This window comes from Molothrus aeneus, chromosome 1 (genome assembly GCF_037042795.1).
Source record: "Molothrus aeneus isolate 106 chromosome 1, BPBGC_Maene_1.0, whole genome shotgun sequence".
NCBI classification, from domain to species: domain Eukaryota; kingdom Metazoa; phylum Chordata; class Aves; order Passeriformes; family Icteridae; genus Molothrus; species Molothrus aeneus.
In genome coordinates, this window is record NC_089646.1 from 97263932 (window position 1) to 97290425 (window position 26494).

The 26494-nt window shown below is 34.2% G+C and overlaps 1 protein-coding gene across 1 annotated transcript; it reads right to left on the minus strand.

Annotated features, from left to right (window-relative positions):
• CCDC102B (coiled-coil domain containing 102B) lies at positions 1-26265 on the minus strand. The gene is made up of 4 exons (XM_066546178.1): positions 25660-26265; positions 23618-23826; positions 18943-19051; positions 1-120 (listed from the first exon to the last, which is right to left on the minus strand). The coding sequence occupies exons 1-4, from the start codon at positions 26263-26265 to the stop codon at positions 1-3; spliced, it is 1044 nt and encodes a 347-aa protein (XP_066402275.1).
• Between the last annotated feature and the right edge of the window lie 229 nt (positions 26266-26494).

The window sequence follows — 26494 nt, forward strand, 5'->3', positions numbered from 1 at the left end:
CTAAATTTCTTTTACCTGCATTTTGAGTTTTCTGGTCTCTTCTTCCAAACTTTGTTTTTCTTCTTCTAGTTGCTCTCTCTTTCCCCATTCAGAGGCATTCTCACACTGCATTCTTTCCATCTGGGAAGGTTGAGGGTAGGAGGAAGAATAACCGAAAAAGAAAGAAAAAGAAAGAGGAATAATCTGATTAAAACCCCCTGGTTTTCACTGGGTGAGGCAAATGGCTTCAACTCAGAGTAAGGTCGGCACCTTAGAAATCAGCCCAAGGTGTAAGTCTTCCGTGTGTCATAAAGTTAAATATTTTAATTTGAAAATGACCAAGACAGTCAATTGCTCATCAAATGTACCTTCAAAAAAGTAAAGCATAGATAATTTTTTATACAGTAACTGGTAACAAAATCCTATTCTTTTCCTGCTATTTCTGGAAAAATAGTATTGAAATAATAATAAAGTGTTTTAAATAAAACTGAGATTGATTTTGGCTTGACAATGTCAAAGTTCACTTTTTATTCTCTAAAATCAGCATGTTTTCTTCTGTTTACAATTTAGAAGGATTGTAATAAATGTTTATTAAACTGAAGAAGTTCTAAAGTATACCTTCAGTGCTACATACAGTTATCCTCATAATCAGAGGAAAGATTTTTAAGTTTTCATGTTAATCTCTTTCTTGTGGTCATGATTAATAGTCTTAAGTGAAATATTATCTTTTATGGCCAATGCTGTAAAGTTATTTTAGGATAACTTAATGAATTTTTTCATCAAATCCTTATATAGGACAAATTAAATATATCAACAAAAAGACAACATTTCTAAGTCACATAGATTAATTATCAAAGACCTGATATATTCTTCAGAGACAACTACATAGAGGTTTTTGTCAAGGCTGCAATAAATACTTCTCAGACTTCAAATGAAAATATTGTAAAGTGAGTTTATGTTTATAACAAAAAACAGGTACTTATCAAGTACTAATGGAAATTTTTTCAGAAGAATTATTATTGACAAGTACTTACTGTTAACAAGTTATTATTAACTGGTTCTTAACAGGAGATTAAAAGAAACTAACATAGATTAAAAATTGTGAAAATAAAAGGTTCCAGTTCTTTTGATTGAGGTGAAAAAAGAAGAGAATTGTGACTATGTTAAATAAAAGGTCAAAACTTTAAGAGCTTTTTACAATTTTCAGTTCTGTGAAAACTAAAATCAATGGTTTGATAAAAATGGTGACTGAAAACATTGTAAGACACTTCTTCATTGAAGAAACAGGATATCTGTGCCAACAAGGCTTTAGAAAGTGCCATAGAGGTGTGCTTTTCCAGTTCTATTGGTTACTTTTATTCTAAAATCAATTTCTGGCAAATAATGAAAAGATTCCGAATGTAGAGCAAAGAGAATGAGCTGTTACAGCATAATTCTGATCCTATGAATAGTGACAATGTCATTCTCTAGCTAAATCAAATTGCAAACTTGTCTGTTCCCACCTTATTTCTGAGTAAAGAAAAACAATTGGAAATCAAATAAAGTTAAAGAAGCTCATTCAGATTATCAGAAGACAGTAAAAATGATTGTTCCACTCTGCTCTGTATTGGTGTTGCCTCGCCTTGAGCACTGTCTGCAGTTTTGGGCACAGGTCATCAAAGTATTTGTGTGGGTCCAGAGTGATAGACTACAAGTTGCTAACTCCAACACACAAGTAAATGTTTGATGCTCACATATTCCCAATGAGGTCTTTAAAATCTATCCACTGAATTTCTGTACAATAGTTGGAAGTTAAGGAATCAGATACCCCTATTTAGCAGCAAATATTATTTTTTCCCCACCAAAGTTATGCAAGTTGTTTGAATACTTTCTACTGGACTATAAACACATGCCCCATATTTTTTCTTAAATAAAAATGCAGGCATATTTATTATTACAAGTATCCATGAAAATTCCAGAACATGAGAAACCCTGTCTTCTTGCAAACACCTGCCAAAATACAGAGCTGAAATTCTAAGCCTGAAATTTCACATTTTCACAGTGTTGACACTAATCAATACAAATTCATTTTTGTCAGACATCAAATAGAGAGAAATCACAAAACCATCCAAGATTGAATTTAATCAAAAAATTAAGCAGAGGATGACTATCACACGAAGATCTGATATCAAAGATAAATTTATTTACCTATGTCTGTAAAATTTTAATTCATTGCAGCCAAGATATAACTGTGATAAATTTACATATTTAACAGTCCTGATTTCAGCTGGGATAGGAGTTAATTTTCTTCCTAGTAGCTGGTACAGTGCTATGTTCTGAATTTAGTATGGGAATAATGTTGATAACAGAGGGAAATTTTCATTGTTGCTGAGCAGTGCTTACACTAAGTCAAGGCATTTTCAGCTTCCTATACTGCCCTGTGAGCAAGGAGGCTCAGGCTGCACAAGAAGCTGGGAGTGGACAGCTAACCCAGAGCAGCCACAGGGATATTCCATTCTATATTATGCTCTTGTGTGAAACTACAAATTCTGATTTATAAAGAAAAGGGAAAGCTTAAGAAAAAATTTGCAACGTGTGAAAAAACCTTCGGATCTTTAATTTTCCCTTAAAATGTCAATATTTTCTCTCTATAAAATATCTGTACAGACTTGCACTGAATTTTACTTTTTAATAGGAAGACCAGAATAATGGTGGAAGCATAGAATGAGGTCAAGGTAGTGTCAATGAAGTGGATAATTGCAAAGGTGAATGGTGGAAATGAAGTACAGAGTACTGACCTTTTGAAACTGGATAATTACATCTTAGAGCTAACCTACACCATTTCATGAATAACATGAAAGGCAGAACCCTGAAAAAACCAGACACAGAAAAAGGAACTCCACCTTGTACAGTTCATTAGAAGGAAAATCTTAATGCTCTTGTTTAGTTTAAGGCAATATAACAGTGGTTGAGGTTCCAAAAGTTTTATTGAAACAAGATTTTTCTCCTTCCCCTTAGTTAAGAAAATATAGAGTAGGATGAAGGGCAACAATTAAGGTGCAATGAATGCAAAAAGAAAGATGATGAAGATGAAATCTAGCAGTCAACACAATTTCAGACAGTAAACAGAAGAAATTCCATGAACCCTTCTTTTTTGTTTTTTTTTTTGTGCAAAGATTTGTTAGCTTTCTATAAAGCTTGGAAAAGGTCAAAAAATGTATTTAGAGAACTATGATCTTCAGCTTTTTAAAAGAAGCTTTTAAAATAGAGTTGGACAGAACACAAGCATTATGTTAAAAAAAAACCTGTAGTTTTGATCTGATCTGATTTGACAATGATGTCAGAAATAAAAAACTGCCAATCTAACCAGAAATTCTCCCTGTAAAATTTTTATTCTACAAAACTGTAATTTTCTTTACCAAAAGCACATTCTATGAAAGATAATCTGCATATCTCAAATAAAAACTGATTTGACTGAGAATAGAAGAGTTTTATTTTTTCTTTTTTAAATTTCCAATCTGAATCTTACACAACCACAGAAAATCATTAGCTTCTAGTGCTATCTGTCTTTATACTCAGAGCCTACAGGCAAGCTGAATGAGGCCTACAGACTTGTGACCCAGAGAAGGAAGAACTCCTGTTTAAAATAGTGACCTCGGGCAGCCTCACTCAAGTGCAAATGTAAAATATCTGCTTCAGTCTGTGCAGATCAAAAATCAGAATTTAAAATCAATATGCTTTTTTTTCTTTAAAATGACAATGCAGGGCTTTTTTTCATGTTGCAAAGCAAGATAAATGAACACATATTTTCAGGATTCTTGATATCCTCATTTTATTGTGCATGGAGAAAATTTCCATTCATCTATGCTACAAATTATTCTACAGAATTTAAGCAAGAGGTATATTACACAGAAAATTCAATAACCCATGGGTTGATTATGAATTAAGGACTGTGACACCCTCCTAATAAAGAAAACCTATTGAAATAACCATAAATCTTCATAAAGCCACAAGTGAATTTGATTCTTACAGATTTCTTCCCCGTAGTTATTCAGAAAACTCAGCACGAGAAGCAAATTTTTCTTTTCTGTAACTCAGACAGGAATACTGTCTCTCAAAAAATGTCATATCCAACAGTCTTTTCAGAGCCGAGAACTCAAAAATTGTGCACTTTTACCAACCATCTTTTAAATTATTGTACATTGATAAGAAATGCAAGGACAGAGAATCTGCCCTTTTCCCAGTGGTAATTTATGAGATGTCATCAACTTCCAAAGTATGGAATGTGCTTCAGCTGCTAGAAGGAATGCAAACATGCATCTTTAAATATGGCATCTAGGTTGATTGGATCAAATGAGTTGAAAGCAAGCTCTGCTTAAAGATCAAGCAAACATCAAGCAAAAGCATCACATTCCTTCATTGAATTCATTGTGAAACGTCATTACAATTTGTAACATAGTTGTACAGGGTCAGAAGATATTTTATCAATGGTTTAAAAGAAATGGTATCAAGTGCTTAAAGAGAGTCTCTCAGCACAACTGGGAGAAAAAACTTCTGGGTTGCAGGATCAAGAAAAAACTCATACAGCCAGAAGCATCATCGAAGAGTTACACAAGAGAAGAAAATAGTTATGCTGATGAATCTGGTTATCTTAAATCACTTCCAGTTTTAGTTCAGCTGTATCTACAGAACTTGGAAGATACACCATGGTTCCACTCCACTTCTCACTTCTCTTTGAGAAAGGTGTAAGAGGAAGATGGATTTCACGTAGCAAGACAATTATGTGCAACTGGATAGAAAACAATTCCAAGAATCTTTGCTACTTGCAAAATAACCCCTATTTTGTTGGGGTAAAGGGGAGGAAGTCTGTTTTTTTCGTTTTTAAAACTGATTATCTATTTTTTTTTAATTTTATTTTGAGATTTCTACTCCTAGAAGTCTGTAAGAACATGAGGAAAACTGCCAAAGTTCCTAAGGTCTTAAAGAAAACTCATCAGGTTTCCTGCTTCCAAGATCAGGACTGCTGTATGCAGGTGTGATGTTTGCTGGCAAGCAAAATTATTACTAAGCATGCGTGACAATGGGCAGTTTTGCAATGATTATTTCCAGTATGTCTGGCATTTTCTAGAATTCTTTTCTTTTTTTCACCTGAAACGTGCAATCAAAGACTACTAGAATCCATAGCACTCTTTCCACAGGAAAAGGAAGACAAATGTTTGCTACCATTTTATTTGACAAATGCTTCAATGCAGTAAAAAAATTTTACTCTGTTTTTTTTCCTATTGTATGCAAGTCTGCCAAGAACACCATTTAGTCCATCAGCAACTATACTGAAAGCTTAATAAATGTTATTGTGCCTGACAATATCTTGAGACACCAAGCCCTGCAAGAAATGGAACTTTTTAATGAATGCTTGTATTCATAACAATGCCTAGCACCAGCCGATTTAGTAATCAAATGTTTCTTCCTCCTGGTTCTACTCAAATGCTTAAGTCTGCTGCAAGCTGATATCATTGCACTATGCTGACATTAAATGGAAAGTTGCTGATTTACCAGTATTTTTTTTCCTCTCCCCTTGTCTGCACACAGAGAAAACTCTTTTGTGCGTATGACTAGTTTAAAAGAAGTGATTTATGCAGGAATAGAAGTTGTCCATAGATATATAAAAAGGTTTAAGCATGAAAATTCACAACAATCAGAAATAATATATGAAGAGAGACATAAATATAAGTTCAAGAATAGGAACATGGTCAGGTGGAGAAAATTACCTTTGAACTTACAGATCTTTCTTTCTATCTGAATTTGGCACTGCTTTCATCAGTTTCTTGTGAGTTCAATTTCATATAGACTGTGTATTATGCTAAAATTAACACCGCCTCTCCAAGAGAATCTACTATTTGTTCAAGGAAAACAAATTTTCTATCAATGTCTACCATAGAAAATTATCCATAATGCCTATCTAAAATTCTACTTTGACCTATTATTTGTAAATAATTGAATACTACTGAGGAACTACCTTTACCTACCTAAACATTTGAGATCAGTAACACATCATGCACTTATTTCTACTTTAAAATTATGAAGAGTTTCTGCATTTTGATCTCATTTTAAACAAGAAATACTTACATTTTTCGTGTGGAAAAACTAAACAATGACTGAACAAATACTGGAAGTTTCTTTCAGTATCACGGAATGGATAAGGTAGGAAAGACCCTGGTGGGCCATCTGGGCCAGCATCCCTGTTCAAGCAGGGTATGCTAACCTTCCTCATTGTAATCTTCATAAGAAGATTGAGACTAGAGGAATGTCCAAACAATCAGTGTCTACCAAGAGGTACAGTGCTGCTTATTTAGTCAACATTTTCATGTGTCAAAAACAATTTCAAAATTATATCGGAAAAAATTTAAAACTAGAATGGACTGTTATAATGAAGATATAAAAACACATGCTATAAATAAAGAATCTGATATTTATAACATGTAAGGACAATTTTGTCAAGTAGACATTCTTGCAGACTTGCCAGAAAAACATGAATATTTGCATGAGTATTTAAAGCAAAGAAGAGTGTGATTATTTTTTCTGATACATTTTGTGCTGTTCTATTCTCAGTGTTCTACTGATATATAAACCAAATGTTAAACCATTTGTAGGCTGTCTTGGAAACTAAGGGACTTTCACCCATTGTTTAAAAAACAAGAAAATACAAAAATGCTGTTTATTTTTTTTAAAGTCAGGTGATATATTAAATGCATCCACGTGTCCTGACCAGCCAAGTCACTAATGCACATGAAAAATGAGCCATATACTTTATTATTATCTTGCAGAGCCGAATTAAAAAATCTGTAGTTCAAAATGCAAACCTCCATACATATACCCTATCATACCAGTCCATACAAATACCTGTTAGTTTTGTTATGAGTAAAGAGTGTTTCAGCTGAGAGAAACACAGGAAAAAAAAGATTTCTTCATTTTTCACTGGAAAATGTACACTTGATGTACTTGATGAGAAGTAATGCATCTTCTATATGCAAATTTAATATGTGAAAACAGTAAAAATAATAAAAACTAAACATCAATATCGTCATCTACCTTTCAAATTACAACAGAGTATAAGCCTCATCTCAGTGTTTATTATTGATGCAGCTTTGTCTCACATTTTCTAATATGAATATATCAATATTTTACCACCATTTCTGATTGAGAAGCCCTCATATTGTCCAAAAGGTAGCAGGGCATATATTTGCCTACCTCAAAATAAAATATTTGAGTAAGAACCATTCCTCAATTTTGTCAATTATATTGATATTGACTGAATTTCTGAGTAGCCTAGGTAAAATCCCTGTGAGTACATTGTGCAGGTTGAAGTTGAAAGTGCTCTGGCTTAAGTCTTGTCCTGACTTTCCAAGCATCCTCTCAGAGATCATTGAGGAGCTCATGGGAACCCTCTCAGATATTTGTGGTTATCTGCTGCTGCTGCATCAGGAACCATTGAAGTAACTGCCCCTTCACCACCAGAATCTTGTTTGCTGCATCTTAGAAAAAATGCCCCTGCAAGAAAAATGAAACCTAGATTTCTAATTTAGGTAAAAAGATATGTAATCTGTAATCTGCTCCTCCAGCATTTTGAAAAATTTGCCATAATAAATAGTGCCTGTTTATTCTTTTTGTCTTTAGCCGGTTTAAGATTATCTCTCAGTTGCAAATATCCTATCTATCAAGATACTGGGAATTTTCCAGAATTTCCCTGAAATTCTCCTCTCTTCCATCGTAAGATGAATGCAGTAAGTGAGAGCTATTTACTTACTGAAAAAAGAAAAATCCAATTAAATTACCAATAATAAATTGTCCATCAAATCATTCTTCCTTTAAAACTTTTACTGTTCAGTAACAAATACTCATATTCTCTTATTTTTAATATAGCCAAGCCATAGATAATTTCATGTAGACCTTATACCTCTATTATAATATGGGCAACAGTGGAAGGACTTTATTTTCCATCTGTCTGGGACTAAGACCCTCACCTCTAGCTCACACCACAAAGACCCTCAGCACAGACCCCTTGGGTGCCCTGAACACCCCAATTTAGTCCCATTCCAACAGCACCTCTATGCATTCTCTTTTGCTTAAATCTAAGAGAAACTTCCGTCTCTGTCTAGGGCAAAGAACCTCACCTCCAGAATTTCTGTCAGCATCACTCACAACTTCTCCTGCTCTGTATTTCTCATTTTAGCTGCTGTTCAGCTATATTCCCCTCCTACTTCTATGGCTTGCTGTATTTCAAAAGTAATGCTCATGGTATAACATGTACCAACATCTATATCAAATATAACTTAGCTGCACAAAAAAGATGCTTCAATAGCTTACTTCAGTAATTTGACTCTACAAAATTACCAAATGTTCTCTTTCGTCATGGTCTTTCAGACTATCCAGTATCAGTTTTTTATTTGGGCTCCTTTCTAGCCTACTTCATACTAACCACTTCCAAAAGTTTTCTCAGTTTCTGGAAATTGCCTATAAGTCAAACATTTTTCACTCTTTCCTGTACAAATCTGATGAGAGCAGTTTTCAGAGTAATTCCTGACTGCAGAAACAAAAGTTGAATAATTGGTTCCAACATAATTCAATTACTATTTACTCATAACTTTAATGTTAGGCATCCTTTAAGTAGCATGTGACTTGAAGGCTATTTTTTTGTTTTTAATAATGAAAAAACCAGTCATATTCAAGTGGTTTCTGTACTACCCATAATTAGAAACAGAAAATAAATCTAAAGTAATTTGAATGCACTGGGCATCTTTTTGCAGCATACCTTCTACTGCAGGCTCTTCAATTATCTTGTTGTGGTTGTTGTTGTTGTGTTTAGCAAAATATTGGTGCTTAGATAATCATGACCTTACATAAAAATTGCATGTACAAGATGCTGTTTGCTGTATTCCTAAATGAAAATGATATTTGAGATGGGATCAACACGACTAAATTCTCAAACTATTTTTCCTTTTTTGACTAGAGATGAACATAGTAATTAGAGTTCTAACCAAGATTAATCTATACAAACATTATACAGTGGTTTAGGTGAGTTTAAAATGTTCTCTGATCTCATTCAAGGAAATAATTCACATTTCAGCTAATCCCTTGGAGAATTCTGCTTGAAATTTATAAGGGACACATGCCAACCAAAACTCAAAACTTGACAAGCCATCACTCACGTGGAGAGTGAGAATTCCAATGTACAAACAAGTATTTCCTTTTGCTACTATGCACAGTGAGGTCAAATTTCTATTCCAGGGAATAAACAAGCATCCCATATTAAGTAATAATCAATTGATCCAATACCTGCAGCTCAAGTCAATTAAAAAAACAAAAGTAAAATAATAAAAACACACTTTAATATTTATGTTTCACTAAGAAACAAGGTAAAACTTGAGCTCTTGACATTTACAATGAAGGGCTAGATTTGTTTACAAGCATTAGCCTGCTTTTCTCATAGTTGATTGGATTATGATAAAACACAGAAGGGGTGGCAGTGGTAATAGAATAAACAAATTATGTTAAAAATTCTAAGTAAATGGCAAAGATTGTTTTAGGCATAGGATTACATTAATATTTTTCTGAATGTAATTTGAAATCTCAGAGGTAGAGGTTTTGGGAATTCTTAATCAAAAAATTTGAAGCAAAGCAGGAACCTTCACCCCTTAATTTTCCTCACTGACATCTTAGTTTCATGAGAGGGAGAGGAGGGCGGAATGATTCCTTACTCTGTGCTAAAAAGCTCAATTCCAGACATTCTGGTTTATATTTTAAAGGAAAGTAAAATAGGCCCCTGATGAGAATCTTGGTGGGTTTTTTGTTCTGTTTTTTTTAAATAACACCTGAAATTTTTTATTAAACTTTGCTTAATTCTCTTTTCATCCAAGTATTGCTGAAGATTGAAGTTTCCTGTTTTAAGATTTTTTTAATCTGCATTTAGCTTACTTCTGTTACTAGTGTTCTTATCAGGGGGAGGGGACCATGGATGTATGTGGATTTTTGGCTGTTTTTCCTAGTCAAACCTAATACAACAAGCTTCTTCCTAAAATAAGAAACACAGACTAAGCCCTGGGAGACCTGAGACTGACTAATGCAAAACCTCTTTTTAACAGCAAGATAAAAAATAGATTTGTATGCCTGTGAGTAGAACTACATGTACATACCTAATGGAATCAAAAATGAGCTCCTATTCTATGGAAAGAAATGACCAGACAAATTAAATTTTCATTCTTAACTTTCCAAGCAATAACAATTTATATATCATTTACAGAAAATAATTTTTATATTTGGTATTTTTAAAAATAAAAATGATTTTATATTTTATTTATAAAATAAACAGCCTAGAAATTTAATTGCAATCCAGATTATAAAAGCTTGCCTTCTTTTACTTCAAATAGTTATCTACTGCTGTATGTTTATGTAGTTATTATTAGTAATTAATTTAGGAACTAGAATATGCCATAAGTCATTCTAATAAGTACTGTAAAAGGAAAATGACAACCCTTCCTCAAAAAATACAGGGATTGGTCATAAGAAGATGAATGCATACACGTAGAAAATCATCTGGAAAAAAAGAGTAAATAATGCAATGGGTAATATATTTGTTTATTTGTTTGTTTGTGAAGTTTTATTTGCTGTACAGAAGGTCAATAACTCTTTTGCTTACAACAAATTTCTTAGCCAACTTTCCATCCTCACTTTATATTGTTGAATTGAGAAAAATGTATAGCTAAATAAGGAACTGTAAGGAAACAGAAAAATCAATAATGGTCAGCATAATTAGGAAGCATTCAAAACAAGTTCAAATTCTCCTCAGTCTCAAGAAGTTCCTAAACTGTGTGGGTATTACATGTTGCAGATCAGAACACTGTTCAACTCAATTTTAATTGGTAATACAATACTATCAAATTAATAATATTAAAGATATAATAGGAATGTTAATTCATATATTGGAAAATAAGATACTAACTAAACTTACAGTACATTTTTTAATGCAACTGGTAATGAATCATAACAAAAACCATCAAAATGACAGCAACAGTCAAAGTCTCTACATTTAACTTAGGGACTACACAAGTTCCCTTATCTTACAGATGAGAACTGTTGACTTTTCAGATTAATGGTCAAGGGATGCTGGGAATAGGATGTTTTCTGTAACTGTAGGTCTCTACAAATAAATACATGTCAGACTACTAGAATACTAAATAGTGTGAAACCACACTAGAATTTGCAATCATTACTTTCCTGTAGGAAAAGCATCCATACCAACATATTTAATTAAAATTTGCAAGTCTGATTTGACATAATGTGAAAAATTCACGAAAATCAAAATGGCATCAAGGTTCTTTGATGAGTACAAGATATTATACCAATGTTAATTAAAGCACAGATAAATTGCACTATAATACAACAGATTCCAAAAGTTGCCATGTTCTGATGCAGCAAGCTTTTTCCTTAAACATTAACAACATATGCTAAAAAGGACAGATTAAACCAGTATTCAAGCTTGTTTTCTCTTCTGATCTGTAAGTTCAATAGGATTCAAGAAATAGAGGAAATTACTTGTTCAAGGAAATTTAAAAGTGTTGTGCTGCTTAGAGTTCAGATAAATATATCATAGGTCATTTCTCCATACAGCTCTCCTTTCAGAGTATGAACCTGAAATATACAGCTTTAGTTGTTTGATCTAGATAAGCAATTACATAAAATAATTTCTGTAGAGCAGTGGTCTGGTGGAAAGTGCCTGTAGCAATGGTTCTACTGCTTACAGAGTACATGTCTTCTGTTTTATCTGAGGCATACCCAAAATAGAACATCATACTGGTAATTTGAAGTTACAAGTGTTACAAGTGAAGAATCTTTTGTGACAATTCCTAATCACCTGTTACTACATAGTTTAGGAACAGATCAAAGTACATTGACACCAGCAGATTTCTCATTGACTTCAAGGTATCACTCATGCTGTTACTTGAAGAAATATGCAGTATTTCACCAGTATCAAAGTTTTGCTTCAAAATGGAAGAAAATTATCTAAAGCTGTTTTTCCAGTCAAACCTCCTCCCAAATTAGATTGTTAATTTTTAAGTGGCACATTGCTCCCTTTTTCCAGATAAGAATAAAAAAAAGGAACTGAATCACTAACTGCAAAATGCTTCTATCTTTAATTAAATACCTTTAATGTCATGAATTTTCAACATTCTACCTGTTGTTACATTTAATTCTTCAGTGGTTTGTTACTGTTTTCAAGTAAATTCAGCCCAAGCCGATTTTATGTGGATGAATGACAAGTAAGACTAGCAGAAATATTTACTTTAACAACTAAATGAATGCTAAAATACAATACCAAAAGTTAAATTGAGGACAGTTAAACATATTTTAGAAATTAGATATTAAAAAGCTTTTTTTTTTTTTTAACTATACACTGCAAAGAATTCATTTCTGATATAGAGAGCCATATGGCGAACGGACCACATTAATACATGATTAAGAAGCAACTTTGTCATGATTTTGGGCCTTTCAATCTGAACTATGAAAAATTATTTTAATTAAAGATGCAATCATAGAATCATACAATGACCTGAATTGGAAGGAACCTCAAAGATCATCAGGATTCAACTCCCCTGCTCTGGGAAGGAGCACCTTGACTCATCCCAAAGACCAAGATCGCTTCATGTACACAAACACACAAATACACACACATCTATGAGTGTGTGCATTTGCACATTCCTCCCTCGTATTCCTCGTTTCACCACCAAGTTCTACTTTCTGCCAGTGGCAGAACAGGCTAAACAAACCTCCTCAAATGGTGCCATTTAGGCATGGTGCTCCTTTCACAGAAAATCTGTGTGCAGAAATATGTTTCAGCATGCACACGTTCCTTCTCAACATGCTTTCTCACAGAAATAACTTTTCATCTCTCACTTGTCCTTAAATAAAAAATAAACAATAAATAATTCTTGTCTTGCTTGGTGTTTTCAATGCAAATTGTGTAATGAAGACAGAGAAAATATTGGCAAGTATGACTCAATGGAGTTTAAATATCTTGTCAGAAGCCAGTATGAGCAAAAATGTCAATGAAACTAAAGGCTTATCCTGCACTTTCCAAATTAGATTTGTGGAAAAATAAACATCAAATGGAACCTTAATTTTACACAGTATGACAAATTATACTTTATGCTGGACAATAAGAACATTAAGTATGTCATTTCCAGAGATAAAACTAAATATGAACGGGGACCTGATATATAAAAAGAGTGTAAAGAATAGTTAACTCCTTGCAAGAATTGCTGCTGAAGCAACAATACAGAATTCTGTCCTTACTGTCTGACCACCTGTCATTTATTATAATTTACACAGGAACACTCAAAATTCTAGACCTAGTCTAAAAATAATGAGATTTTATTACAGGAAAATTAACTGCACCAAGATTCCATTCTATGAAATAATTTGCATTCTCAAATAATTCAGATGTTGTTTACAGAAAATTGCCTAGTGATATTTTAAATCTCAGCCTTGAGGCTTCTGATATCAAACTTTATAAAAACTCCTTTAGCATGCTAAAATAGACTACTGTCTAGTCTCTATAAAAGCACTATAAAATTTTTTTGTACAGAATTGTTTTCCTATGATAGCCATGCAAAGTACTCAACATTTCTGGGCATCTTAGGTAAGAAATTAAACAGAGTAATTCACAGGAGCCAGTACAGCCATTCAGGTTTATGTCTGATAATTACTATTCTTTCTGCAGGATTCAAGGAACAGTCAGAAGGCATTTTTTGAGTCAGGTGAAGAGTATGTGGCAGAATGGATGATCTTACTATATGTATCTAAATTTTCTCTAAGATTATAAGAGTATCGCTTTTCTATTTCATAAATGTACTAAGTGAATGAAAAAAGCAATTTCAGGTAAACAGCTGTGTAGCACCTTCACACTATAAGGTAACTTCAGAATAAAGATTTCTGGAGAAGATAGAAATCATTCAGAGTCTTTACCAAGATCTACCTGTTTTCAACCTGAGCCTCCAAATAGGCCGTTGCACTTTAAAGAGCATTTAAATGTTTACAGTGATAGGAGAAGATGTGATTTATCCAGAAGCTTCACTTATATCAGTGGAGCTTCCTTCACCTGGGAACAACAAGTAGGAGAACATTCACAATCTCTTAAAGAAAGTAATGCTCCTAAGTAGCAATACATAGATTGTTGTAATATAGTGTAAAACATCTATATACTGAAAGAGAGAACAGAAAACATTTGTTTTAAAAAATGTTTAAAGGTGGTTTTTTTTTTGGCTCTATCACAAAATCAATAACTGGTGACTTACTTTCAATTGTAAACAAAAAAAAAAAAAGAGGAAGAACAGAAATGTCTCTGCCAAATATACAAAATGTTCGTTTAGCTTGTGTTCCTTTTTATCTAGGTATACTTTTTTTATCACTGATGTTCCAAGAAGATTTAACTACCAATTAGTGTATTTTTTACCTCATATCCGACAAAGAGGGATATGAATTTCCCCCATTAACTACCAAAGCACTAATTAATATAGAGGAAGAGTACATTCTGTACTTCAGCTAACTGAAAATTCTTTTAAACACAGACCTGCACTGCCTATAGTGGCATTTGTAAGTCTACAGTGCACACCAGTGGACTATAGTAGTACATGCATTTTTCCACTTTTTTCAGGATAGTTTTGTAAATATTCCATCTTATTTAACTCTTAAATGACCAGAAAAGCACATCATTCAGGATTTATAAGGATGGATATAAAATTTTGAGGAAGATTTGCAATGAGTATAAACAAGAATGTTGTAATGTACATAAGATAAAATGATCATTCTATAACCTAAAACTTCAACAGGCTTGCTGACTCCAATTCTGTGTTTACAAATCACAGCAACACACCAAGGATTTGCTTTGTTTTCCAGAGTCCACAGACCTAACTAATCAAACTCATACATAATTTTTGTGTTTCTCAGACTGATGGTTAATTGAGCTGAAAACTAAACTGTATCTGAAAAAATTGGATACTCCATTCCTGGGGACATTTCAACAAGCAAAATTATGGATGTAAAAATTTCCATGTTCTTCAGAGAACTTAAAGATTCCCTACTCTTTCCAACAAAGTTTACTTTAAACCCAAGTATATCTAATGTCAATACTCTTTATTTACTCAACAGCCTTTCAAACAATTTTTGCCTTTCTGTAGATACTCATGCAAATACAACAATTAGTGTAATTTTATACTGAGTAATTTCTTTCTTGTTTTTAAAATATCAAAGTGTTTTATATCTTTTAATGGATGAACAGAATTCTTAGAACAAAGAAATTATCAGTTACAACACCAAACGCAACTTTCTATTGTACCTGTTAAAATGGTCTAATTTACGACCCCAAACAAGTCAAGATCAATGCTAGTGTCACACAAAGCTGCCTATAATGCTCATGGTTACTATGATCATAGATTGTCACTTTACTACTTTTTTTAATGAGCTCAATATACTGAAAACTTATTTGCAACTTCCAAATTGATGCTGAATGGATAATATGTTAAAACGACAATCATCAAGATCACCAAGGCTTTCCATATTTAGTTTATTCCAAGATGAGTAAATACTTGTCTTTTAATGAAAGTAACTAAAGAAAGTGATTAGTTACTGGGAGCGCTAATAATCAAGTCTTGACAGCTGTGAAGTTTCTAACATTCCCCAAAATCTCTCCAACTTCCAAAAGGCTAGAAGAGCTATCCACTCCTAAAAATGGTTTAATTTGCAGTGGCACTGTCACTTGCAAACCAAGCACTTTTTTTTCACATTCACAGTGGGACTGTTAGGCAATCTACCAAAGGAAATAGCAGATTAATTTAGTCAAGGACATGAAAATAATCCAGATGTAATGATTGAACTGCTTTTAGTCTAGAAATTCCTTTGTGATTTAATATTGGAAATTTATCTTGGAATCAGATTCCATGCTTAGCCTAGTAGATGTCTGCACTTTGCTTTTTTCCACTTTCAAATTTTTCACTGTCAAAATTCTTATCTGTTGTTCCAGCATCCATTTCTCAACAGTAATATATAGTGAGTAATATTCACATCTATGTTGTCAACATACAAGGTTTGGTTTATTTCAGTAGAGTTTCCACTTACAGAAACCCCCTCCACTGACATAAATAATTTCATTCAGATTAGTCAGATTCATCCAGATCAGTGTTTTTTTCTGCAATTTAAAAATGAGATTTATGTCATAAATGTCAGAAGCTGAAAAGAAAGCTTAAAATATTACCTCCTGTTAGTAATTAAAGCAATTGAGCATGTTCTCAAGAAAAAAAACAGAAACACATATATGTAGACATGCAAATGCATAAATATTGTTCTCTATCTCCACTGAATTCTCAGAAAATTTTTACTTCCTGTTGTTCTATTCCTGATGACAGTGTCATAAAGCATTTCATGAAGATTAAATTTCTTAAGCAAAACTATTAACTAAACCTAGAGTTCCTCTGTTTGGCACAAATATAACAAGCTAAAATCCTACTTAATGAGCAAACAGAAAATAAAGAACTAAAATTTAAAGGAACTCAAATATGAAAGATAGATATTGGTTTGCTGCTGCGTTGCATATGCATCACCTATTAACTGGAACTTGAGATTTAATAGACTGCTAGCAATTCTTTCCAGAACATGAAAGAAAACTAATTAAATTCCCTCCATTATTCAAAATCGGAGATGTTAAATTCATAGGACAATTTAAATTCACCATCTATGTTTAGCTGTACAAGCATACATCTTGAGTTTTGTTGGACCAAAGAGGTCCTCTATCCATTGTCCTGAAAGCTAAAACCTGAAAACTGCAATACAAATATTTTTTATTCTTCTAATCATGGACACAGATTGAAATGAACATGTATTTCCTAACACAAATTCAACACAACCAGGCAATGTTCTTAAATTACTCCTTCAATGTAAAAGTACATTGCTTTCTGGCGTCAGACCTCCGCCATGAGTGCCCTGCTCAGCCAAATCAGTCTCCTGGTGCATCTACCTGTTCTCCTGAGTATTAGGACAAAACTTGGTCGTACTCCAAGGCCTGACATGTTGGGTTGACTCCTTTGCTTACCTATCAGAGTTGCCCCCCATGGGAGCCTTCCCAGCAGTTCCCTGACTAAGGCAATATCCTGCTCTCCTTAGGTTCAGAGTCTGTACTCTGCTTCTTGCCTTTCTTCTTTTAGGGTGACTGACACTGCTATTTCAAAGCTACCACAGAGGAGGAAATTATTCATCATCTCATAACCAGCTAGTTTCCTTCATATTAGTCAACAGCAGATCCAGCTATTCATCACCACTTTTTGGCCTTCAGCAAGAATTTATTCCTGAAACCCCACTGAAATCTTTGTGATTGCACCAGCTATTCTAACTTTCTAGCAGCTGTAGTCACCCACGAGAACTGGGATTTACAACTCTGAGATCTGTGTTCTTTAAACACTTTTTTGTTTCCTAATTAGGTGGTCTGTAACAAACTCCTACCACAATGACACCCTCACTGGCCTGCCCTCTGATCCTAAATTCACAAGTCTGATTGTCCCCCATCCTTCTGGAGACCTCAAAAGAGCTGAGCTGCTTTTAGATCTGAGGGCAACTTCCATTCCCTCAGCCCTTCCTTGCCAGTGTTTCTAGAAGTCCTTCACAGTACTCCAGCTGCATGGACTTGGCACAGCATTTGAATCATTCCAACATTGTAGTTCTGTAACCACATACAGCTCTAATTCTCCCTGCTTGTTTCCTAGGATGTGTGCATTTTTTAATCAACATTTGAGGCGAGTGTCCCTTCACATTGTTTTATCATTCCTGAAGTCTTTCATGCTCCTATCAACCTATGCCCTATGTTTTCCAGCTGACCACCTCTTTATTTCACTGTGGTCTGTAATCTCTCATTGCTTCCTTTCCTAGTTCAGGTCCCCATGACCTCAACCCAGAGCTCTGTGATCATTCCCAATATGCTCCTAGCTGGTGCCCATCGGGATGAGTAGCAGCATAGCAGTCTATGGACTGGACAGACCTTGGCAATCTCTCTGCAATTTTCTGGATCCTAGCCCACAGCAAGCCACATAAACCTCCAAAAAGCAAGTGGGGAGCACAGGGGTTTCTATCCTCACAGGAGCAAGCCTCCTACTACTGCCACTTGCTGCTTCCTTCTGATGTTAATGCATGGTGTGTGTTAAGGCTGGCTCTGGTGCCTCACAAGTTATTGCTCTCTTCTCTTACTTCACTTTTGAACTGCAGATCTGGAAAAAGAGCAATCCTACAGTTGCTAGAGAACATACCTTTCCAGCCCTCCTACTGTGGGACTCAATTCACTGTGAAACTCACAGCCTCTGGCTGCCCCTCCCATGTGGTTCAGACTTTTTTATCTCTGGATCCCTATGAAGATCTTGTTAATCTCCTCTTTGCCTTCTCTAATCCTGCCCAGCCTTACTTCCTTGTCCAGGTTGATGGGGACAACACATTTTTTCAGGCAATTTCTACACCTCTACTGCTCTATTTCTCCAGCCTCTCAGGAAGGGTGGCAGGGCTTTCCTGAACATTCCCTTATCCCACATGGGCCCTTTCTCTCTGAACACAGGGCACACTGGACCCTGATCACACATTGCTGTACATTGGGACCACCAGCCTCACCACACATGGGAAGGGGCATGGAACCTGCCACCTCTGCCTGGTCCTTTCTGGAAGCCTGTGGAGCCATCCCGGTGCCATTCTCACAGCTCCCCAGCACCTGTGCTGCCGTGGCAGCATCCACACACCCCCACCAGGTCCCTCCCACCTGGCTACACAGAATAATCATTGATAAATGGTGGATTTATCACATTCATAAACCCTGGATGCAATTTTACTCAGCTACAACACAGGAAATTGGAAGTCTAAATTTTCTTTCTAACTCCATGTGATAATAATTTACTACTAACATACCTGTTTCAGGATTTCCAGCTTGGTTTGTCTCAGTTCTTCATATTTCCATTTCCAAAAAAATAATTCATTTTCCATCTTTTCCATTTCTTTCTCCAGAAATACATTCATTCTAAAAAAGTATTTTAAAATTTAGCATTGTACAATTTTGAGGCTGACAGAACAAAAATTACTTTGAATTTCCTTCTCATAGCTTGAGTCATGCTGCCTTTGTCAATGTTATATCTTGGCTTTTCTAGAAACTTTTATTATCATTGCATAATTAGTCCAAAATATTAATAAAAATAATAGTTAAAGAGAAAACAGAAATCCAGTAGTACAGTATTGAAACTTTAAATGAAATAAAATTTTGGGATAAACTGAAGAAAATTTTACTTCAGTTAGTGGTTCAGGCCACCTAATTTATCACAAGTTTCTTCACATTAGTGAAGATCCTCAAAGAAAACATATTACATCACTTGTATTTAGTACAAACAGCAGATTAAACACACAGGGGGAAATATACACTATAAAGACCAGAAACAAAAGATGATTTATGTTAAGTGTAAAAAAAATAATATTAAAAGATGTATATTTCATGTTTTAAAAAATAATAGCTCCTGGAAGAAACTGCTAGAAGAATTTTAGGAAAATGTAATATTTAGTGTAGAAGTACTACGCCTGTACAATGTGAAAAATATGAAATAGTTGAAAAGAAAATTCTAATACTTGGCAATTAAAGAAACTGTTGTGTGCCACAGTAGTAATATTCTATTTTAATGGAGGCTAACATAATTTTTCAACATTTTTAACAAAGATGTTATTGCCAGGCTTACTAGAACTATATTTTGAGAATATTTGGTTTAAATATTCACATATTAAAGCAAAGTGTATTGGTGGAATTTGTCTGGGACATTTCTATGCAGCAGACTGCAGGCTTGCACAGAGATAACAAGAGTTGCCTCTGACTGGACTGACTCACGTCCTGGAAGCAATGTCAGCTACTCTAATGAAGCAATCCACTATAGTGAAATATCTCCTTCTCTCCTCTTTTATACCTAAACCTAATGCTCTTGAATCAGGGATCTCCTTTTTCTGCCTAGATTTAGTATATAGCACAGCTTATGTTAGCAAGGACCTAGAAATCCCATAACATTACAGTAAGAAAATAAACACCATTACTCACAAAGCAAAATGGAGCAATATGTATTTCATGCCTTTCAACTCAACCGTTTTGCTTTCAAAGTGATGGGATATTTCATTGGAATGATATCATGACTTCATTGGGGAACTAAGAGTATTCTTAGTGGGACATTTAATACAGTGGAAAAAGAAAGCATGAAAGATGGCATTCTAATACTTTGAATAATTGCCTATTGACTGTATTGAATGCAGTAAAAGTCCTCAGAAATGGTCTATTCTGAAAAGTAAAACAGGAATGTACAGTATGTTTTGCTTATTTAGAAGACACTAGTTTTGTTTTGTGTTACAGTAATTAAGTGAGATCACTTCCCTCTGATACCACTAATTGAAAGAAATTATTCTGAGTACATAAAGATTACTATTTAAATAAAGAAAACAAAGAGTGGAAGAAAGAATATAGCAGACATCAGAAGCAACTTACTTACTAGAATCAAGTTCAGAGCATGTTTCATGGATCTTGTAAGGAGACATTTTAACTCATTATCTAATTAAATCACAGAATTACAGAAAATAGTTGAGGTTGAGAGTGACCCCAAGGAGGCCATCTGGTGCAAACCCCCTGCTCAAGCAGGGTTGCCTAGAACTGATTGCTCAGGACCATGTCCAGATGCCTTTTGAATCTCTCCAAGGACGCAGACTCAGCAACCTTCCTGGGAAACCAGTGCCAGTGTTCAGTGATCCTCGTAGGAAAAAAGAGGATTTTTTTGTTGCTTAGTCAGAGCCTTTTGTATCCATTGTCTGCATTACCCAGCCAGTCTTAAGAAGTTCTTCTTTGATATTATCAACTAGCAGTCAACTAGTTTGTGGGCTTTTGGTTTTAGAGGAAATAAACACTTTTAAGTTCAAACAGAACAAATTACTATCTTAAAACTAGAAGACAATTTAGATGAGAACACTGATCCAAAATTACAATCTTGATGACAAAAGATATCTATTTTAAGCAAATGATTATGCAAAATGCTGAGCCACTTATAAGGTTTGTAATTTCCATTCATGCTAATGGACCTCAAATGTGTAATTGATGTGAGCCATTAGTACCTAGTAGAGAATGTTGGTGTGTAATTTTACACTGCAAACCCAAGGCAAGATATTTTTTGAATGTCAAAACATAAATTTTCATCTCTTTACTTTTATTTCTTTTAGACCTTCTTTCCTTTTGTCCTTTGCAAAGCCTGATCTGTGTGCATAAGGTTATGTCAACATTACTGATGATAGCTCTAAGCAGAATGCAAAAAGCAGAAGTCTTCTCAGGGTGAAAAAGCGAAATATCTTACAGAGAGAGTTGGGAAACCAAGAAGGTTACTAGTTAGGTAACTTAGAGGGAAATTCAAACACTGGATTTGCATAAGCTAACTTGACTCTAGAAAAATGCAGTCAGAGTTCAGGGTGCTGCATATAAACAAGGGAACTGCTGAGAAGTCCTCTGCTGTATGAGTAAGATCATACTGACTGCTAAAGTAACCTCTGGCCTTAGGGTTCAAGCTGTCTATTATCTGTTTGCTTTTGATGCAACACAGCTGTGTGTTCTTGGCTCGAGTTCACTGAGAAAATTGCTAAGTTGTGAGAAAGAAGCTGTGAGAAAATACTTAAGCTAGAGCCACACAAGATAAGGGGAATAAAAATGCAAACGGGGTGAGATTGTTGAGATAGTCATTACTAGCAACTCCAGAATACAGGAGTAAAAATACTGACATGAGCAAGAACAAAACCTAAGAGAGAAAACTGGAAATCTGAAGTTGGAAATATGGCAAAATCAGCCAATTCTACAGAGTGGTGGAGACCAACCCTTTCTGAGCTAGCAGGTGACAGCCTGCTTAATACAGATTCATCAGCTATCTCAAGAGACTGGTGGCTATTAGAATACTTATCCTAGTAACATTATTCCTAGCTATTGACTGTCTGCATTGCCAAATATAGTTGCTTCATACTTAGAAGTTACAAATCTTCTGCTTGCATAACATCTCTGCAGGCAGGAAATGTTGCCCCCCTGGAGAAGGAGTTGTTGTACCAATCCCTGCTGTTATGTGGAATCACAGCTCGGTGAGCATTTTTGCTGCCTGAGGTTGGCACTGCCACATGTTGCATGTTATAAACGCGCCCTGGTTCTAACTGTGTGCCAGTAAATTTATTGTCTTATACTGCAGTATAAAATAAATGAATATGAAATTATTCATAAATGAAAAAAATGAAAAAATAAACACATGAAAAAAGGAATAAATGAAAAAATCTGTCTTTGTGAAGTACAGCTAAAAATTGGTTAGAGAGGCATGTGAACAAACAGACAAACCAAAACATATTAAAGTTTTGCCTGAGAAGTGACTAAAAGTGAGTGGAAATATTATCCATTTTCTAAAAGAAAGTTATTATATATGTATGCATACTTCATTGCTGATGAAGTACCCAGGCCCCTAAATATTTCTACCCCAGGAAAATGGGTATGTGAGGCATCAGTCTCCTAACTCACACATATATTTGCTTTCACAGGCAAATGAAATACCTTTCAAGGAGAGAGAGCACGGCCATCTTCTGCTATATGATTCAACTAGAGAATTATTGTATGCTTTCTACAACTATTTAATTCATATAAAAAAGCACATTAAATATTAGTTAGGAATTGAAAGGATTTTTTACCTCAGACCTGTACTATGTACATGACAGTCATTAAATAAAAAGACAGGAAATGTGAAATAAACTGACAGGAAGGAAATTCTTCAGCACAGTTTACCATTGAATACTCTCTGAACTGAAAGTGTTGACTGTATTTGCAATACACAGGGCATTTTCTTCCTTTTAATTTTCTAATTAACTTCAACTGATTTTGAAATTACCATCCCCTGTAATTACAGCCTGAAGTCTGCTACTACATCATCATACATCACATGCTCCATGTTTCCTTGGAAAGTCTTTCTGGTGAGATTCAATCTTTCTCAATTTGGATCATTTATACAGCATAAAACTTCTTTTAGGCCACCAAAATATACATTTAGTATTTATGTCAGGCAAATTTGATATGCTACATAAGTGTACAATAAATCTGTAACTCCCTCTTTGTTACTGGTTTTTAACACAGACTTTGCTACAAGTGAAGAGGTTAACAGAATTTTGCAGCTGATTCATATATTTTGAATTCAAAAACAGCCTTTGCCATTCTACAGTTGGACTCTTTCAAAGTCTGCTGGTAGAGTATATGAAAATTTGTTATTGTGCACAAAGCACTCCAATAACTGGTTATAACATACATTAAATATCACTGCATCAATACCAAATTGCATATTTGTATGGGACACCTTTTATTTAAATGACAGACAAGCCAAAGAAAACAATGGTTCACACTTTGCTGAAATGTTTCTCTAAATTCTTATTAAAGCCTTGCAAATAGCAATGAATAAAGTTTAGAAGATATGAGCTCTAAATGCCAACATCACCATATCTATTTTAAAAACTGTCTTCAACCCCTCTATGAGAATTCCAAAAGTAGGATATATTTTGCACTTACTCTCTTTCCTTCTGTAGGATTTTCCTCATCTCAGCCAAATGCAAATTTAAGATTGATACATGTATTAAATCATTCTCTTTTGTCTTAGCTGTAGTACCCAAACTTATTTCAGGTTCCTCCAAAAAGATGCTGGGAAGTCCATTGGAGAAGAAATTGGGAGGCTTTGGGGTGATTTTTTTGTTGTCATTGCTTTGGTCTTTGTTTACATCCTGAGAAAACAAAAATATGACACCTGAGAAAAACATAAGTGAAGGAAAAAGCCTAACATAGCTCTAGCAGGGCCTACCAAGGCTCTTCTAGACATTTAAGGAATATAGGAGAAAAAAAGTAAATAGGTAACATCTTAGACAATTGGACTGTATATGGGTAGAAGGTGCAAAAATGTCAGTATATTTAAATAACTGTAACTTTGTAATATCTCACAGCTTCTGTTATGAAAAGCTTCATATCCAAAATACTTCAAACATGTCTTTACAAAGGAAATATATTCAATTTCTCTTTTTTTGGCTATAACTCTGGTGAAGACAGAATCTTGGGACTAATAAAACCAGCAATGCAATTTATCCATACAAATAATTTACTGAGAAACTTTACATTAGGAACTCAAACTTTTTATGTAAAGTATGTTGAAGCAGGCTTACACAAGTTTTTCATAAGTAACAAGGTATATAGATATCTATTTTGAAGATACATGTTTTGCATACAAAACACTAGAAAAACTAATATCAAAATTGGAAAAAAATTAAAAGTAAAATACACATTTTTGAGGAAGACTGAATGTCTCTTATAAACAAGTTTCCCTTAGAAATATATTTGCTTTACCATAGCTGAGGAAATTTGTTTAAAATTTAATCTCATTTTAGCAGTTTACTGACAATCCTCTTTCACATCACTATGTTGTTTTGAGTTTTTAGAATAATACCCAAAATTTACATCAGAAAATACTAGAGACCACTGAAAAATAAAAATGTTTCCCATTCACATATAAACTTTCATTTTTTAAGTAGAAAAAATTTTATACTAAGGAAAAATAGTTAAAGTATATTTTGTGGTATTTCCTTCTAATGGCACATTTGTCTGACTGAAAATATGAAAGGTGTTCTTTTTTGGCAAAATTTATTCTTGCTACTAACATTACCTTTTTTGTTTTATTTTTTCCCCAGATTTCACAGGAATATAATACTGTTAATATGCATTAGAGAGTAAAATTTCCAAAACAGAATACATACAGATCTAAGATCTTGGCAATTTCCCTTGAATCAAAGTAAAAACTTTCCTGCTTTCAACAATGCAGGGAAAAACATTTTCCTTCAATGTGTGAAAAAAAATTACCTATATCTACAAATACTGCCATCTATCAGAAAACAAGTAAAGATTTTTACATGGTGCTGTCTATGAAGACTATATAGTGCATTCCAAGGCACAGAATTAAAGGTAGTTAAACATGAACAAATACTTCAATTTTTGATGAATGTACCTGGATCTTTTGTGTAAAGCTAGGAGCTGTCAAAACAATGCTGATACTTGATTTTTAAATTCTATATAATGATTTAATTGTTTTCATTATCAAATAAAAAGTCTTGAACATTTGCAAAAGAATTGCCTACCTCTTCCCACACTTCTGAAGTTCAGAGAGAATTAAATGATTTTAGATTTTAGGTTCTTTAGAAGTCAAGAACCTAATATGCTTTTTTGGAGGGGAGAAAGAATGTAAGTATACAAAACATGATTAATTCAGACAAGAGAGGTAACCTGTTACCGTAAAACATGAGAGAGAATCAAAACAATATGGTAAATTATTGGATATAACAGTCTGCCTCTGTTCCTTAAGTGTCTAATCTAGTGTGGAAGGGTATGAATTGTTTTCTTTATTTTTCTGGATTAGAAATATTTAGATGGGTGGGTCTGGGGGCTGAAGGGTTTTGCTAGTGAATGGATCAGGCAGTATTTTGGTCAAAAATCTTGAAAAATCCCATTTCTACATAAAAATCCATACTTTATCACGTCTTCATGAACCACAAAAAATATTTCCCATTCTTTACCTTCTTTGTGTCTTCTGCCCCAGTAATTTTGATGATTTTGGTTAGGTCTTTCGGAGGTTCTGGTTCCAGAAACATTAATAGGCTTTGGTCTTTTTTAATACAGGATATTTCTGAGCAATAGCATTCCGTTTTCCAAGCAGTTCCATTTTCTAAGTTTTCCTTCTCACTTACTAAATCCTGATTTATTTTTTTAAGCACACTTAGCTCTTTTATGACACTGTCTAGTTTGATTCTCAATTGTCTTGCTTCCTCTCGTGCCTTATTTCTTTCTCCTCTAACTTTGCTCCATTTCTCCCTCCAATTAGCAGTGCAATCTGACCACCAGCGCATGGTCTTCTCCATTTGGGCAGCTCTGGCTTTGACTTCCTCCAGTTCCTGAATTTTTACTGCTTCAAAAATTTCCCAATCACTGCTGTAACTTGTATGCATATGTGCATAATGAGGTGAATTTGGGTAGAAACTTTGGGATGGAAGATTTGAATGAAACAGATGGTCACCTGGTTGCCAACATCTATCTAATTTATCAGGTTGTGTTGGTTGGGTCCCAAAAACCTCTATCTCTTCCATTTGTTTCTGAATGGAGTCTAAATTAATGCTTTGATTCATCATCTAATTTCACTCCTAAAAAAGACAAAGACAGACAATAATTTAGCTTTTAATTAATTATAATGTATGAATAACCTTCAACAGTTGGGGTTTTTACTGTTCTAATAGAGAGTTAATGATGCTGCTCATGTTTTGGAAATGTGCTTTATCAACAAGAAATATCTATTCAAGTATATTTTCTTTAATACTTTTTGAGTACAGCATAAACAGACATATCTATTATTTGGCT

Coding starts and splice junctions, on each gene's coding strand:
- CCDC102B (XM_066546178.1), bottom strand. CDS start 26,265: ATGAATCAAAGCATTAATTTAGACTCCATTCAGAAACAAATGGAAGAG. Junction 23,827..25,659: donor GGGCAGAAGACACAAAGAAG/GTAAAGAATGGG, acceptor TTGTTTTCTCAG/GATGTAAACAAAGACCAAAG. Junction 121..18,942: donor AGCTGGAAATCCTGAAACAG/GTATGTTAGTAG, acceptor CAACCTTCCCAG/ATGGAAAGAATGCAGTGTGA.